At 34.7% G+C, this 18,703-nt stretch overlaps 1 protein-coding gene across 2 annotated transcripts; it reads left to right on the top strand.

Moving 5' to 3' along the window:
• The first annotated feature begins 544 nt into the window (after positions 1–544).
• LOC578364 (transmembrane protein adipocyte-associated 1 homolog) lies at positions 545–18,554 on the top strand. Of its 2 annotated transcripts, XM_030972937.1 has the most exons (10): positions 546–606; positions 3,699–3,960; positions 6,912–7,044; positions 8,863–8,952; positions 10,219–10,371; positions 10,794–10,907; positions 13,620–13,680; positions 14,373–14,475; positions 15,153–15,233; positions 15,807–18,554. In XM_030972937.1, the coding sequence occupies exons 2-10, from the start codon at positions 3,740–3,742 to the stop codon at positions 16,036–16,038; spliced, it is 1,188 nt and encodes a 395-aa protein (XP_030828797.1). In that variant the 5' UTR covers positions 546–606; positions 3,699–3,739; the 3' UTR covers positions 16,039–18,554. The 2 variants fall into 2 exon arrangements, with proteins under 2 accessions (XP_030828798.1, XP_030828797.1); XM_030972938.1 differs by lacking the exon at positions 10,219–10,371 and having other exon boundaries at positions 545–606.
• Positions 18,555–18,703: the final 149 nt, after the last annotated feature.

Consider the following 18,703-nt stretch of genomic DNA (forward strand, 5'->3'; position numbering starts at 1 on the left):
GAGTCTACATTCACACTGTTGTCTGATACTGAGTTATAATCATCACCATCCACAAATGCAAGGTTGAAAATTCCACTCTATGTTATTACCTTGAATTTTTTTAAATTAAATGCTTATCGCGTTTTCCTTCTTAACGTTCTCTTCTGTTGTGTTCCCAATTTTCTATTATAATTTATCTAGATAATTTTCCAACTAAAACATAGCATGTACATATCTGATTTCCGCGCCAAACAGTGTTCTGAAGAAGTAGATTTGATATGTCATATATGATTACTCTTTCCATAATAATTGCCCTAGATTATATTTGTTCAGAAATTGTTTGGCAAATCGTTACATGAATATCTCATCTAGATGTACTTTCCATGCAAATGTGTATATTTTTGTTGAACGATTTATATATAGGCCTAATTTGAGATATTGTGAACCATTTTTATTTTCATATACAGGGATATAATTATTCCAGTGATAGTGCAGCCAAGAGAGGGCGACATACCAGGTAGGTAAGTCGTTTTATCACCATTTCTTTATTTTGATCAGCCGCAGCAATGGGTGCTCAGGCAAAACTAGGCAACTTGTAAGATCTGATATTTCTTTGTCATTGGTTAGGTAAGTTATATTATATCTTCAAGTCTGTGATTAAACATTTCGTGCGTGTATAGTCTTGGGTAGAAAAATAATACTTTGGGAATGTTTGACGACTAACGAAATCTATCTGCGATGTTGATGGTGTGATGTGACTAGTCTAGTGTCGCATGTATGTAGTGAGAGCTCGAGATCGAGAGAGGCGTCACGTCGAAGCAAGACAACGGGTACCGGTAGGCAGTCATAGTCAGGTGCTGGTGCGGTGCGTGATGACCGAGTCTTGTCCAAAACCCGAGTGATTTGTAGCAGACTCGCTCAGCCCAAACAAAATGTCTGGCACTCAGTTATTTGAAGTAGGCATGAGTCTGTAGACTGTAGTTGACAGAAATAACTGTCTTGTTGAAGCATAGGCTGTGTTCAAACACCATTTTGGGGGCCCAGAATCACAGTTTTGAAGCACATTTATTATAAAAAAACATGGTTGCATTTCTGAAAAGGCACAAGTCGACATCAACATCAACAGTAGGCCTAATCAACAGTACGCTATACCGTTACGGAAGAAAAGGTAGTCCTGTCGGTCTTCCGGTCGCTTCCTTTTTATAGATCTGATTAACAGACGAAAACAACAAGCAAGCAAGGTTCAACGTCCAATGTCAATGAGAAAACTAAAGGGGGTTGTTAAGTTAAGAAAAAGAAGAAGACAGAAGGATAATAACAAAGATTATAGCAGTGGAAATAGAGAAGATGATAGAACCAGAAGGATGAAATTAAAGAGCAACATGAGCAAAGATAGGAAGAAGATGAAAGGAGAGAGTGAAACTAAAAGTAAACAGAAAAAAATAATGAAAGATGGAAGGATTATTAAGAATAAAATAGAGAAAGTTATAGGGTCTAGGATGACAGAACTTCAAAAGCAAAAAAATAAAATAGGGAAGGATAGAAAGAAAAGATAAATAACAAAGTTCAAGATATAAGAGGAATGATAGAAGAAGAGATGTGATGTAAGGAGGAAAATAGAGAAAGGAAAAAAGATGGTAGAACTAGTAGAAGTATAAAGCAAAGGATGAAATAAGGAAAGATAGACAAAAGATGACAAATGGAAGAAAGCAAAGAATAACATTACAACGGATAGAAAGAGAAGATAAAAAATGTTTTAAAAAACATACAAAATTATGAAAGGATAATGCATTACAGTTACAGAACATCAGGAAATATATCAGGATAGATGGTCGAAGGATAAAAACAAAGAATACAGGTAGAATTATGAATGATGTAAAATTGAACGAATAGAAGATGAAAGAAGTAAACAGAACTGCAAACAATTTTTCAATTGGCCGTTTTGAATCAGGAATCCCTTTTTGATTTTAACTATAAAAGTGCAAAATTTAGTCCAATCCCCTGGTCAAATTTCTATGGAGTCTTATGTTTTATGTTTAGATGTTTTTATTTTTTCCAGTTTGTTGTCATTATTATTATTATTGTTGTTTTAATTAGCGGCAGTTGCCCACTGATGGTTGGATGATTTTTCACCAGGCAATATTGCTATGGATAATTAAATGATTCATTTTGTCAGTAAATATTATAGGGGAAGTCCACTTCGATATTAATTTGGTTTTAAAGCGTATCTGCCATAATTTACAGGAGGGATTAGACTGCCCTGCAAGGTCACTGGACAGGTTGTTATCTCATCAACTCAGCTCTCAGTTAACATAATAAAAAGAGGATCATGGGGGACCAATGGTCACCAATTAGGCATGGTTTGTTATATAGAGGGCGCAAGTAGCTACAAGTAGTGCAGTGGGCCTTTAATAAAAGCAGTAAAATGAGAGAATCAGGTCAGTGAAAGTTTGAGCAAATACCGATTAAAAATAAGAAAGTTATGAATTTTTGAAGGTGCAATCAATCAAACACAAAGTGGCAACTCTGTCACGTATCTTGCAAGCTCCCTTCCCTTTTTTCCCTGAACTAAAAACAACAACTTAAGGCCATGTAAAATTGATTTCATGTTGATCGTCCCCGCCCGCTTCCTTTTTGGGGGCCGCCTCCTATTTTTTGTTATTTGTTATTTTTTTTATTTATTTTTTTTATTTTTTATTTTTTATTTTTTTTGTAATTTTTTTTTTTTTGAAAGAAAAAAAAAAGAAAAACACTGCTAAAATGGCTCTAATTCTGATTTAAAAAAAAAAAAATTGTCGGCGGCCATCTTGAAAAAAAAATAGCCTCGACTGTCAGGGAAAATGTACCGAGCGGCCATTTTGAGCAGCCATTTTGAAATATCAAATATCAAATAACATGGTACACCCTCCTCCTCTTTTTCAAAAAATCCGGACGATCAACATGTAATCAATTTTACATGGCCTAATCATACATTCACCCTAAATATGTTTTTATACAACCCTTGTATGAAACAAATCTATTTCATCATCAAAAACTAAGAAAATGAAAGTTTATGAAATTTTCTGTACAGGAGAGGAGCTTGCAAGATACGTCACAGTGTTGCCAATTTGTGTTTCACTGATGACAACTTTAAACATTCATAGCTTTCCTGTTTTTAATCGGATATCGATCAAACTTCCACTAATTTATTTCTCTTATTTTTCCGCTTTTATTAAAACCAACTTAATATTAGGTGGACTTCCCCTTTAAAGTAACTTCCATCCTTGTTATTTCTCAAGTCTTTGAGCATGTCGATTCATGAGGGCAATCTATGGCCACTGAAAAATGATAATGCTGTCATGTTTGCTATTTGACTGTATGGAAAAATATATATGAAGTAGGGCCAAGACAAAAATCTATGCCTATAGTCAAGTCGACGCACCCTTTCAAAGATTCATGAAATATACATGAAGCATCCAAACCTGTTCAATTCATCTTTTGTATTATCTGTCAGGACAGTGGGCCATCTAAACACGAAATACGAGGGTAACTGGGTACCGGTATACTTTGTTAGTCTTGTATGTCATCGATTTTGTATGGGATTGTTCATTAGTCTTGGAAATATCCTTTTTTGTATGAGATTTTTCAGAGTGCCATAAACGATGATTTTTCTTTTTCTTCTTTTCTTTAATTGTTTTTAAATATTGTAATGTCACTGCCTTTTGATTTTTTTTCTTCAGATCAGTTCATTTACTAGACTGTCTAGCCACCCCTCCTTGCAATGTCGGTGCATATACTAGTGCCAGATCCTTCTACTTCACACAACTGGACAGATCTATTGAGTAGCACACCATCAGCCAACGATACAACGCCTGCAGTCAACATGTCATCAACCTCGGCTGTTTCACAGACATTTACGGATATTCCTACTCTGGAACCAAACTCAACAGAACCTCTTCCACCATGCCTGTGGATTCTGTATGCAGAAATAGGCAAATCAAAGTAAGCATTGATTAATCGTGATTTGTTTGGTGTAAATATGTACAGTTAAAAATGTGTGTTTGTTGACCTTGCAGACACGATTGAATAGGTATATATATTGGTTTCACTGGATGAAAGATCCCATTTGAGTGATAGTTTCTTAGTAATATTTTTGTAATAATTATGTTATTCAGGAAATTCTCTTAATTTCATAAACATCTGTAATTGACTTTTTAATTATAGACAAATCATAGAAAAAAGCAAATTGTAATAAGTAATAGTCATGAAAATGTTTGTTATGTGTATAATATATATTATGAATAATGTTTAGAATGATACTTGTTGTGCTGCAGTCCCCCAACTGCCCATCAAATCAAGTGGAATAGCAGTCATTATATCTTATTGAGACAATTCAGAATGTTTTCATGAAGACTAAAATTTGTCAATCCTGCTTGGTGTAGCAGATGTTTGATTCTCTTGCTGAGCGAAGGGGTAGAATGGCGACAAGTCTGAAAATACCTGACAGTGGCAACCATTAACAAAATTCAGAAGTGCTATTGATCTCAAAATATTTTTGTTGAAGTTGAATATTAGTTTTTCATTTCCTAAATAGTAGGAAAAAAATCTTAGACATAGTTTGGGGATGCTTCTCCTCATATTGTTAGCCAATGACATGTAGATGTCATAAACAATTTAATTGCATATGTACTTTCATGACTAAGTGGAAAAATATGTTGCTACCGGTATGTAAATTTTGCCTTTTTTGAGAAGTGATGTAAATACTTCCACATAACCATTTATCAGTGTACATTATCACTACTGTTCATTACACAAGCTGTGTAAATAATGTAAACACATGATTGAATATATGTTGACTATATGGTAATGGACTATAAATGTCCTAATGGTAGTGCAAACAAGTTTTATTTGTCCATCTGTTGTTTCTTGCATAGTCAGCTTGTCATGCCTACACTATGCACTTGCTTTAATACAGGTATGATGTAATTCATGATGTCATGGCTATACAGATATTGATCTTTAATTCTTCTAAGGGATCCTCCCTCTAATAATCAAGCTTCTTTTTGTGTATTATTCATCATTCATACAAGAACCCCTATCAAAATGGTGATCTTGATGAATTTTTTCAATGAATTATTCTATGATAAATGGGTTTTTACTGACAAATGGACTTTGGACCCTACAAGTGTACATGTGCGTCATCAGTGGAAAATTTAACTCTGCAACTGCAAGTGTGTAACTAGCCACTGGAATTAACATAAATTACAATGCAAAGTTCAAAGTTCAGAGTGAATTGACCAACGTGTGTGTACCAGGAAGTATACAGGTCTATCTGTAGCCATGGATGTACAGTAGTTGGGGTATTTCTATTTGTTCAGAACCATGAGTAATGAGCCATACATATGTCAGATTTGAACACAAAACATAGATTAACACCTTTCCTTTTTTCTACTTGCCCAAACAAACACAACAAAAAAAATTATATTGTTCTTTGACAATTCAGGAAGTTGGTACTGTTGGCTTGGATTTCATCAGTTACTGATAAAAAAAAACATTTTTATTTGTTGTGGAACTTGGGTCATGTGTCTATGCTAATCCATGTGCCAAAAGCTATACATTATTTGGTTATTGTAAATGTACATGACTTTGCCAGATCAGAGCATGTAGCATTTGTATGCTTGAGTCCAAATCTGAGTGTGAAAAACAATTATTTGCCTTTTCTAGGAAAAGGGTGGGTTTTTCCATCGACTAATAGTACAGTGTAAGTCTTTAAGCACCAGAATATTGCTTTCATCCCCTCAGTTTTGAATAAGGGCCTGAATTTATAAGTATGACTAAATTGGGGAAATTGATACTTTGCCTCATCACAGACTTGTTGACAACAAGCCAAATTATAGTTAGGTTTACAAGTGTACATATTGTGTGTAATAATCTACTTCCCCATCTTTTGTTTTCTCACATTCGTAATTCAGAAAGGATCTTTTCCAGTGGGTAGTGCACCTTACCTGGATTGAGGATTTCAATTAAAAAAACAAAAATTAAAATTGGCAATCCCAAATTAATTAATTTTTTAATGAAATTCAAAATTAAAACACATATTTTTATTACCCAAATTGATGATAAAACAGACCCACACTTTCTTTGTAAAAACATAATAGAAAGGAAATGTTTTGCCTCTTGCTTTCTTGGTATTGAGATGTACACATAAGTAATGTACAGTATGTCACATGTTACGTTGATACAAGTCAATTTCATATTAAATGCAAAGTGCCAAAGTGGTCACTTATTTACCATTATTATAACATAACCCCTGAATTTTAGTTGGTTCTTGTGTTTTCTTTTCCATTAAATACCAGTATGTTGATGATGTTACATGTGTGTACATGTAACACAATGCCATAAATCTCTCTCTCTCTTTTTCTTGCTGTGTACAAGTGGCTGTACTATTTGGTCCTGTGTTTGTAAATTGATTAGAGAAACACAGATGGTATACCATCTTGTTTCCACACTCACTTAGATTACAGCTCTTAAAGGTACTAACGTGTGTCCCATTTGCAACCAACATCAAATTCTGTAGAACTTTGCAGGAATTATGAATATGTCCTATCTGTGAAATTTAAACGTTAGCAGTGAAAATGAAACTGATTGAATCTCTGCGCAGCACAAAACGTACACTCGTTTGGTACAAGTTCAAAATTAGTATTATCTTTCAAATGCCGTTTGAATTTAACCTTATCATTTTTTTGGCCTTCAAATGGGACATACATGTAGTACCTTTAATGGTACTGCTTCAGGTATCAAGAGCCAACAGGGCAGTGCTTGCAAAAATTAGAGAATCTTTTGAAATTCTATCCCTTTTCAACTATAAAAGTAAGTAAGAAGTGTATTTATATGTAATGTTTACGTAAAACTGCTTAACATCTTGTCTGTATATTTTGTCTTTTCTTTTACAGTATCAGAGTGTGGGATGTGATGCTTCTCGTTCCGAATGCCATCTTCCTACTCTTCCTGCTTCTCAGGTCAAAGGTTGCAGTGGCCAAGTTGCGCCAAACCAATAGACCAATTTTTGTCACATTCTACATTATGGTGAGTTTTTTGTATGGTCTCTCTAAACGGCAAGAATTGAAAATAGTCTGACAAATGTGTTAAAGTTGGCATAGTCTGTGTGGCATGTTAACAAATATATATTTATCATTAAATATAAAAATACATTTTCTTCTTTTCTGTAATGATGCTTTTATTTTTTTTTAACCAGAAATGTGTGATAACTGGTTGACTATATTGTCAAATGGCAATGATTATTTGGAAATGAAGTTGATATTTTAGACCAAGAATGAGTTTTTTATGCCTCCGCCACCGAAGGTGGTGCCGGAGGCATCATGTTTTCGGGTTGTCCGTCCGTACGTCCGTACGTCCGTCCGTACGTCCGTCCGTCCGTCCGTACGTCCGTCCGTCCGTCCCGTTTGACCGTTATCACAATATCTCAAGAACCATTTAAGATTTAAACTTAAGACTCGGGAATAGTATTTATCATCATAGGAAGACGATCTGATTAGATTTTGGAGTACGTAGGTCAAAGGTCACAGGTCACAGAGGTCAACTTATGAAATTCCTTGTATTGAGTTTGTTAGCGCGATATCTCAAGAACCATTTGAGATTTAAACTTAAAACTTAAGGATAGTATGTATCACCATAGGAAGACGATCTGATTAGATTTTGGAGCACGTATGTCAAAGGTCAAGGGTCACAGAGGTCAACTTATGAAATTCCATACATTGAGATTGTTATCATGATATCTCAAGAACCACTGGAGATTTAAACTTCAAACTTAGTGATAGTGTGTATCACTATAGGAAAACAATCTGATTATATTTTGGAGCACGTAGGTCAAAGGTCAAAGGTCACAGGGCTCATTATGTATGCAAAAACAGCTTGTGATCGCGTTATCTGAACAACCGATTGATGGATTCCTGCCAAACTTTGGTCATGTATGTATCTTGCAGAGCTGATGAACTGATAAGATTTTGGGGTCACGAGGTCAAAGGTCAAAGGTCACAGGGCTCATTATGTATGCAAAAACAGCTTGTGATCGCGTTATCTGAAGAACCGATTGATGGATTCCTGCCAAACTTTGGTCATGTATGTATCTTGCAAAGCCAATGAACTGATTAGATTTTGGGGTCACGAGGTCAAAGGTCACAGCGCACATTATGTATGCAAAAACAGCTCGTGATCGCGTTATCTGAACAACCGATTGATGGATTCCTGCCAAACTTTGGTCATGTATGTTACTTGCAGAGCTGATGAACTGATTAGATTTTGGGGTCATGAGGTAAAGGTCAAGGTCATGCGGCTCATTATGTATGCAAAAATAGCTTGTGATCGTATTATCATTAGAACAGATTGATGGATTCCTGCCAAACTTAGATCATTTAGGTATCTTGCAGAGCCAATGAATGGTTCATAAGATCAAAGGTCATGGGCTCATTATGTATGCAAAAATAGCTTGTGGACGCATTCTCATTAGAACTGACAGATGGATTACTATTTAAGTCAGGAAATCTTGCAGAGCCAATGAACTGAGTAGATTTTAGGGTCATGAGGTCGAAGATCAAAGGGTCATATATGTTTATGAGAAATTGCTTGTAATCACGATATTCTGAGAACATGTTAATGGATTACAATTGAACTTGAATTTGAAAAATTTCTTCCGTTTCGGTTTGTAAAATTGCTCTATGACGGAGGCATCATTTTCGACTGCGCGCAGTCGAATTCCATCTAGTTTTTATTTCAAATGTACTCATTGTTGTTATTATTGATTTTGCCTCAAATTTGCACAATCCTTGCGAATGTGTCCAGTTTTGTCAGTCTGTCTGCAGTGTGCATTTCCTTTTCTTATTTCAGGCCTTTGTTGCAACTATTGTAAGTGTCATCCGAGCTGCCGTGTCAATGATTGTAGATGCCACAACAGTGACAGGAGATATAACAGACACAGTGAGTTTGTCAGTTTCATTTTGAGATTTTTTCCAGGATTATGCCAACAAAACAATGCATGGGAGCAGTCAGTGATGAAACTCACTGACTTAAGATAAAATTAGATAAAAAGTAAGCTCCGGAAGAAAAAAAAAAGTTTTTAAGGATTACACCGAGCAGATGCTCCACTCTCAACTATTTCCATTGGGGTCCAAATTATAACTTATTGGGTCTAAAAATTTGAAATGATGGGACCCATGAGTTCCTAAGGCCTGTTGAGCCCTATATTCCAAAAGGCACTCCCATGAAAAAATTGTATTTTACTTCACTGGTGTGGGCTGTACACAAAAAAGAGAGAAGCCTGTATGCTTTGCATATGGCTGTTTCAGATATCTTGATTTTTTTTTTATATAGCAGAAGTTAGATTTTGTTTAAGGAGTTTTATCTACGAACTTGCCTATATCAGGTCAAGCACTTTCAGGAAGTGAAACCAGGAAAATAATTTGTATACTATATTTAATTATTTACTTCCTGTAACAATAAGCGCAAACACTGAAAGTAATATCTGCTTAACTTTATGATTACTTGGTTATTGGAGGAAGAGTGAAACAAGACAGAGATGATGACCTTATTCTGATTGTTCTTTAGGTGCATGCTAGTTAGAACAAGTTTAGCAAACAATGTAGCAAAACCATTTTCTGTATGGTAATATCACATCCAGTGCCATTTGAGTCCCAATACCCTCATCCATCTGTGCTAAAAACAGGTATTATTTATTGTGAGGCACATATGCTACAAACAAATTAAAAAGTTTTGTATGAACTTAACGTTTTATTATTACAAGAGCTTCATTTAATCCTAGTATTATCATTGTAAATCCAGAGTCTACAACCAATTTTAGTTCATATCTACTACCTTTTAACTCTCCCATTACTGCAGTCCTTAAATCACAATAATCTCTGCGCGATGGCTCAGTGGTAGAGCAGTGCTCTCATAACTGGGAGGTCCCGGGTTCAAAACCAATTCAATGCGCTTACGTCCTTTGGTAAAGCATTAATCCTCATTACCAAGTCCCTCAGAGAGGACTTAAACCCATCGGTTCCCTGGTTACTTACTTACAAGCATATACATGTTTGTTTTAGCAGTCAGTTCCAACAAACAAAAAGATCTTGAAATGTAGCTCAAGTGAACTTTGTGTGATCATTTATATTCCAATTATATTTCCTTATTGAGTCCATGTTAACCATCTTATGGCACTAACCATCCATGTTTTATTTCTTTGCTTAGATTCTGTGGTTAGCAGTGAGGTTTGCACTCCTCTCCATTGAGCTGTGTGTGGTCATATTTGGAATAGGTTTCAGTCACCTTGATAGTCGGTCGAGCATCACACGCATTCTCCTCATTACATGTGTTATCTCCTTATGCTATTCGGTGGTTCAGGTAAATTAAACTTAGGAGCATGCTGCTATTGTGATGGCCTGTCTTGTATAATCCAAGAGTGCATCCAATAGTCTAGGATAGGCTTTCCAGACAACCACAATGCATCAAATGTCATTACATAGGAGATATTACCAAATTATTTTCTGTGTAATGGCACTTTTTTCTTCTTCTTCTTTTGTTTTTAAGCACAGCCAAATTACCTAACATCAAATCTATCTTGGTTTTAGACCAACCTTATGAGCAGCTAATACATGCAGGTTTATACCAATCTAATCTTACACTAACAACAACAACAGAAACATTACATCATTAAACTCATATTCATTTCTTGTATGGAGTTAGATAACATTTGATAATTAAACTTTCAACATTATTCACTTCTATAATTGACCTTTTGACCTGTGTTCTTCATTTCTTGACAGGGTTGCTTAGAGGTTAAATATCCAGACCACCATTATAAGGCTCCAAATGAACATGATATATTTACTCATGGGGGTATGATCTTCTGGTGTGTAACCTCATCAATATTTTGCCTGGTAAGTATCTTGCAGTTGATGTTTGTTTTTATGCCTCCGCCACCGAAGGTGGTGCCGGAGGCATCATGTTTTCGGGTTGTCCGTCCGTACGTCCGTCCCGTTTGACCGTTATCACAATATCTCAAGAACCATTTAAGATTTAAACTTAAGACTCGGGAATAGTATTTATCACCATAGGAAGACGATCTGATTAGATTTTGGAGTACGTAGGTCAAAGGTCACAGGTCACAGAGGTCAACTTATGATATTCCTTGTATTGAGTTTGTTAGCGCGATATCTCAAGAACCATTTGAGATTTAAACTTCAAACTTAAGGATAGTATGTATCACCATAGGAAGACGATCTGATTAGATTTTGGAGCACGTATGTCAAAGGTCAAGGGTCACAGAGGTCAACTTATGAAATTCCATACATTGAGATTGTTATCATGATATCTCAAGAACCACTGGAGATTTAAACTTCAAACTTAGTGATAGTGTGTATGACTATAGGAAAACAATCTGAGTACATTTTGGAGCACGTAGGTCAAAGGTCAAGGGTCATAGAGGTCACCTTATGAAATTCCATACATTGAGATTGTTATCATGATATCTCAAGAACCACTGGAGATGTATAAACTTCAAACTTAAGGATAGTATGTATCACCATAGGAAGACGATCTGATTAGATTTTGGAGCACGTAGGTCAAAGGTCAAGGGTCACAGAGGTCAACTTATGAAATTCCATACATTGAGATTGTTATCATAATATCTCAAGAACCACTGGAGATTTAAACTTCAAACTTAATGATAGTGTGTATCACCATAGGAAGACAATCTGATTAGATTTTGGAGCACGTAGGTCAAAGGTCAAGGGTCACAGAGGTCAACTTATGAAATTCCATACATTGAGATCATTATCGCGATATCTCAAGAACCACTGGAGAATTTTCACTTCAAACTTAATGATAGTATGTATCACCATATCATAATATCTCAAGAACCACTGGAGATTTAAACTTCAAACTTAATGATAGTGTGTATCACCATAGGAAGACAATCTGATTAGATTTTGGAGCACGTAGGTCACAGGTCAAATGTCACAGAGGTCAACTTATGAAATTCCATACATTGAGATCGTTATCGCGATATCTCAAGAACCACTGGAGAATTTTCACTTCAAACTTAATGATAGTATGTATCACCATAGGAAGACGATCTGTTTAGATTTTGGAGCACGTAGGTCAAGGGTGACAGAGGTCAACTTGTGAAATTCCATGTCTTCAGCTCGTTATCACGATATCTCAAGAACCATTTGAGATTTTAAACTTCAAACTTAAGGATAGTATATATATCACCATAGGAAAACGATCAGATTAGATTTTGGAGTACATGTATGTCAAAGGTCATAGAGGTCAACTTGAAAAATTCAGACTACATGTATAGGACTTGTCATGATATGTCAAGAACCACTTGAAATATGTTCTGTTACTTAACCCGTACTTAACTGGGCTATTTTGAGCACCTCCCTGACTGGGGGGGGGGGGGGGGGAGGGGCCGATTGCCTCGAAATTTGGCACGCGTCTTGAGAAATTGCGCAAAGGAAGAGACCTCACTATTATTTTGCTGAAAATTGCTTATTTTATCAATTATGCTAATTTATGCAATTGCATAAAGGAAGAGACCTCACTATAATTTTGCTGAAAATTACTTATTTTATCAATTATGCTAATTTATGCAAATCAAATTCATGAATAATGATTTTTATTAACAATTACATAAATAAAGCTTTTACAGAGTTGATTTTGTGGCAAAAAGTTTCTAAAAAGCCTATCGGGCATTATCACATAAAAAAATTGTCCATGTCTATTTCAATTCTTATGTATTTCATTGTTTTATGAACTTCTTTTGTATTCTATTGTTATTAATTCTTAATCTTATGTATTGTATTGTTTTAGGACTTCTGATACTTGAGGTTGTTACGTATCAATATTTTGCTTGAATAAATGATAACTAAACTCTAAAGAGTAAAATTATGCTGATTTATAGACCAAACTAGAAACTTCACTTTGCCATTCATTTTGTACACAAAATGACAAATTTCTCAATTTTCGGCTTGACCTTAGGTCACAAAAGGTCAAGTAACTCTCTAGTTTAAATTGCTCTATGGCGGGGGCATCATTTTCGACTGCGCGCAGTCAAAATTCCATCTAGTTTATTCATTGAATCTTACAGATAACTCACTGATTTACTTCTTTTGTTCTTTAACCCCCCGAAAGAGGTTCATTTTATTGAACTTAAACTTAGGGGTAACAAAGCATATGCAGTTTAATAAGAGATCAATTTTTAAAAAATATATTAAAAGAATATATCGACAATATTGCAAACTCATATATTATTATTTTAAAAAAAAACATAACATAGTGTATGATATTAATAATGATAGTAGAGAAGTGTTGCAAAGAACCATTAACCCTGTGATATTTGCCCAACTAAAAGAAAAACTACCAACATCCCAAGCTCAGACCCCAAACACCATTGAATAGAACTCATAGGTGTTCTTGTTTAATAACTTAGTATAGGTTTGCATATATATGTCCCTTTAATTAAAGATTAACCTTTTGCATATTCTATTGTCCAGTACAGCTTTTATGCAATACTTGCAGATTCATCTCTCAATGATATTTCAATAGTAGTCACACATTTTTTACATGTTTTTATGTCATTCTTACAGGCATATATAATTGTCTTCTTACTGCCTTATACGCCAGTGAAAAATAGAATACAACTACCGGGTGAGTTTACACTCAAGTTGCCTTTGATACCTCCAGTAAAGTCTGTGGAATTACCTTTTCATTATACAACAGCTGAAAGAAGCCAGTGATAAGCAAGATTAGATTTTAGTATATTTGAATTTATTCTCATGGAAACTGTTAAAAAAGTATTCATATACTCTTTTACAAAATCAAGTAGTGTATAAAAACATCCATGTGTGTAAAACCATAGATGTTTTTCCATATCTGGTATTCACAACAACGTTGAGAAAGATCAAAAGTAGAAGCATCAACATGCAAAAGAAGCAAGTGCAGCGCAAAATTTTCTTGATATGTAGCCTGTATAAGAAACTCAGCACATGCTTTTGTGAGAGCCCATGCCTTAGAATGACCCTCGAAGGTATGTTTTTATAGCTATTCACTTTTCCACAGTTCTACTCTGAAATATGTTATAAAATGCATAAACTTAATTCATCAAATTGGCCATATACCAAACTCATTACCAAGTATTCAAGTTTCAATTTGTATAGCTGTGCAGTTGGGAATTTTGGCACTTACCCAATTGCATCTCAAACAAGTTAGAATGTTTTAGATTTTTCTCTCAAAATGCATTTTCATTTCCAGAACCCTTTACTACCTCCAGAATTATCAAATTTCGATTAAGAAGGTCAAATTGATACCATAACTGTGTTTATCCATCTTTTTCGTTACAGCAAAGAGATCTTTTTACTGCTACGTAGCATCATTAACATTACTCAACTTTAGTCAGGCCATAGGAAGTGGTCTTGTTTATGGTGATGTCCAGCCAGCAATATGGTAAGCTTTGACAGTAGTCTTGACGACAACAATATCATTTACATTGTCTGTTGCTTCACTCCATGGTTGTCCCACACTGACCTACTGTATCTCTGTAATCCTGGACCAAAAACTATATCTAACTCGTAACTCTAACCCTAGACCTAACATACAGTCCAATTGCCACCGTAAACTAAACCCCAACCCGATATAAAACTATGATGAAATAAAGTTTAGACCGATTGATGCTGGATCACTGTCAACCTGTGTTTGTGGCCACCTCTTTATAAAGGCCGCCTGTCTATGGTGGTCACCATTCTTGTCATACTCTATGAAGGACTATGTGTTGTCGAACCTTTCTAGAAGTGCCATCTGTCTACAGTGACCACTTTTTCTGTCTCCCTTTGGTGGCTTTAATAGACAGGTTTGACTGTATTTAGGGAGGAAGAGTAATTTGAGATTTATTCATAAATCTTTTATTGCATCCATAACATGATTGCTTGAGTATGCATTTAGTGTAGAAATATTGTTAAAATATATATTTGATGATTAGATTTGATGAATTGTAATTTAGCATTCCACAAGACGGCCAAGAGGGCAAAAATATTGTGCTTAATTTGCTCTTGCCTAATTTTTTTCAAATGTAATGAATTTCAAAATGTATAAAACATTCCTTTTTTCTCTCTTTTGTTTTACAGCCTTGTAGACATCACCTCGTTCCTGTACTTTACCTGTTTTGCACCTTTAATTTACATCACATTCCTTCATAATTTTTTTCAGTAAGTATCATTTTTAGGTGATTGTTATAAACATAGAAACTACCGTATATGAATAGATAAATGTAAAAAGAAGTTTGAAATTTTTCAACTTTATTGATTTTGTTATTGAATAATTATTTGTAACAAAACTGATATGGACAAAGAAAGGTTAAATTCAATGTAGTGTAGTCCTACCATTGATTAAATATATTCTTCCACTTTTTATCATTTGATTTTTTTTTTTAATCCCTTACATAGGTTTGCAATATAATAGCTGAAAAGTTATGAAAGAACTGACAAGCTGACAAATTACAATACAACAATAAATGCATTCGTTCATTATTTTTCAGTTATATCCCTTTGTTTAAAGATTTTTTTATGAGACAATGCTTACATAAATTCCTTCAATTTTTTACTTTCAGTTGATACATATAGTCCATTGTACAGAATTTTAAAAAGAATTGAAATAACTGATAATGATACTCCCCCCCCCCCCTCTCTCTCTCTCTCTCTCCCTCCCTCTCTCTCTCTCTCTCTCTCTTTCTCTCTCTCTCTCTCTCTCTCTCTCTATTTCTCTCCTTCCCCCTCCTTCAGAGCATCTAAGCAACTACTCCTGCTTTCATATGCCTCCCAACCCGACGAGAACGATGACGAAACCCACCACTTGCCCTACTCGGTCAGCAGAGACGACACATTGAGCCAGTCTCTCTATGATAGCACCGAGTTCGGCCAGGGCAGTCTTCCCGCTATCTCCGGTCAACTCGCCTTCAACATCAATGCTCAAATTGAACCTTTACCCCATGATCTCGGCGACACAAAGGGATAGTCATGGTCACAGAGATGTAAAGGAACTAAACTAAATCAACTCCATCACCTTATTTGATCAAATCCAGATGTCATATATATATATATATATATATTATGTGTATACCAAGAACTGTGATGGTATCGTACTCATAGATGTTATATTTTACCATTTTTTCAAATTTTCGTGTATATTGTATTTGTTATTCTTATTATTGGTAAGTGTTGTTGTACTTATTATGTTCTTTGTTGTTATCAACTCTGGGATAGAGTAAATTTTTCATCTTTTGTACTTCATCAAAATTTACATCTTGAAATTTATGTTTAAGTTGTAAGTTGAAAGAGTCTGATGTTATTTTTCATTCATACTTTGTAAAAGGTACAATTGTGTAATATATTTGTCATTCATAAATCCTAAGGATGAATTGTTGTTTTACTCAGCTGGAAAATGTAAAAATGGTGACATGATAACCAAAGACTTGAAAGAAATTGACGAATTCCAATTTTGTTTGTGGAATTTTGTTACACATTATATACGGTACATGAATTTTAATCATGAACAAACGGTGCATTAGGAGAGTTTTTATTCCACACAGTATGGAATGCATCCAAAGGTTTTATATAAGCAGAGTGTGCTTTAGACCGCTAGTGAATTTGCAGTTTCTTTCACATCATTATATTACAGTTTAAGATTTTTTATTTCATTTTTTCTTCTTGTCCAGATAATGACAATCCACAAAAAAAAAATTAGAATTATTACATCATAGGATGGCGATATGAATCCTTATCAAATGAAATGATAATCATGTGTAATGCACTTTTTAAAGCGTCAACCATGCAATATTAAGATGTGAGGATGAAGCAACGTATGTGGACATGCTTGTGTTCCTAGTTTCTCTGCCACTTTACTTGAATTTAGGATTCAAATCTACATTTTGAAAATAGTTCTGTAGCACACTTGATGGTTTTTGATGTCTGGGCATGATGAAGCTGATGTTTATTTACAGTTGTCTACTATTTACAGTTGTTTACTTTTTGCCAAGCAAGCACAGACATTTAAAGAGTACCGATTTATTTCAAATTTGTGAAGTACTGAGTACGGTAATATGATTTTGATTATTATGTGTTATGTAAGTGACAGTAGAAAATATTACTGTACAAAGGACAATTCAGAAGAACAATGGCGAAAAATTCCTCCAATGTTTCAAGTTTCTTTTTATTAAATAAGCTATTACTATTAGTCATCACGACCTTGACTTTTTTTTAATCATTACATGGATTGCTTATTTTCTATTAATGTAAAAAAAAGTTGATGCACAGTTATATCTTGGGTACAAACTTGTGTGATTTTTTATTGAGAAATTATGAATTTCCAAACATGCTTTATCATGTGATCTCTCTAGTGTTGCATATTTATTTCAAGAAAATTATTATATCACAGTTTTAGCCGAGCTTCATAGGCTGTTCAGTCCTTGTGCAAAATATGAAGAGGGTGTTTGGTTACCTGATTTAAGAGTAAAATCAAAATACTACCAAAAACAACTAATCTTTAAGAAACATCTGTAAGTGAATTTATGACAAATCCCTAAAAGTTAGACCTCATATCTGCCGATGAAGATGGCTTAGTGGTAGAGCAGTGGTCTTGTAACCGGGAGGACCCGGGTTTGAAGCCAAGTGGATGCTCATGTGCCCTTTGGTAAGGCATTAATCCCCATTACCAAGTCCCACGGAAAGGTCTTAAAGCCATCGTTCTCCTGGCTGCTTACCTACAAGCATACAAATGCTTTCTTAGCAGTGAGGTAAACTATTAATAGAAATCTTCTTGTAATTGTATAGTTTTGACAATTTAAAAGCTACGATCATATTTATCTGATTAAGAGTTATAAATACTTATCATCTGCTGAGAGTCAGGAGGGCAGGTGCAGGAGGGTGTCCACTTAATGTCAAAATAGAAGTTATCGGTGATGGCATGTGGCTCTTTGCAGACGATATATGTTTCTGACTACTGGTATTGCAGGCAGTATCGATGGTGTGATGTACTGTTTTTAATTATGAGCCAATTTATTTCTTTGAACAGTGTATGACTACTAAAACTAACATACCTAATTTTCATTTACATGTATCATCTTTTTCATAAGAGGCTCAGGTTAAGAAGAATTTAAAAAAATGTAGATTAATTAACTGGACATTTCATCACACAGAAAGAAAGATATAGCATTAAAGCACATGTTCATTCATAGTCTTTATATACTGGATATATGTTTTCCTACCTTATATGACTGGGATATATCTTTACCTTCCTAATGAAAGAATAATATGTGTTTTTAATTTGTATGCGCTGTCATACCTCGCATCTTGAAGGAAGTTATGGTTACCATAGTAGACCAAAGGAAAGACAGTTTCTTATTTTATGTTCACTCGATCTTGCCGAGAAATCACATTGATTTGAAGAACTTGTTATGAATCATTACTTTAAGTAATCTAGGTTATAATATGAAAAATGGATACAAATAAAGAGTCATTCTATTGTAACAATGATGCCAATTGTCTTGTCCTTGTTTTTTTGTGTACGAGAGGAATAAAACTAGGAATACACAAGTTATATGCTTTAGATGAAAATGTCTAAGGCATAATTATTGTTAATCTCATGAGAACTCAATTAAGAAATTTGTTATTACAGATGAGCA

The sequence above is a fragment of the Strongylocentrotus purpuratus genome, unplaced genomic scaffold (assembly GCF_000002235.5).
Source record: "Strongylocentrotus purpuratus isolate Spur 01 unplaced genomic scaffold, Spur_5.0 spur5_scaffold_6, whole genome shotgun sequence".
Taxonomy (NCBI): domain Eukaryota; kingdom Metazoa; phylum Echinodermata; class Echinoidea; order Camarodonta; family Strongylocentrotidae; genus Strongylocentrotus; species Strongylocentrotus purpuratus.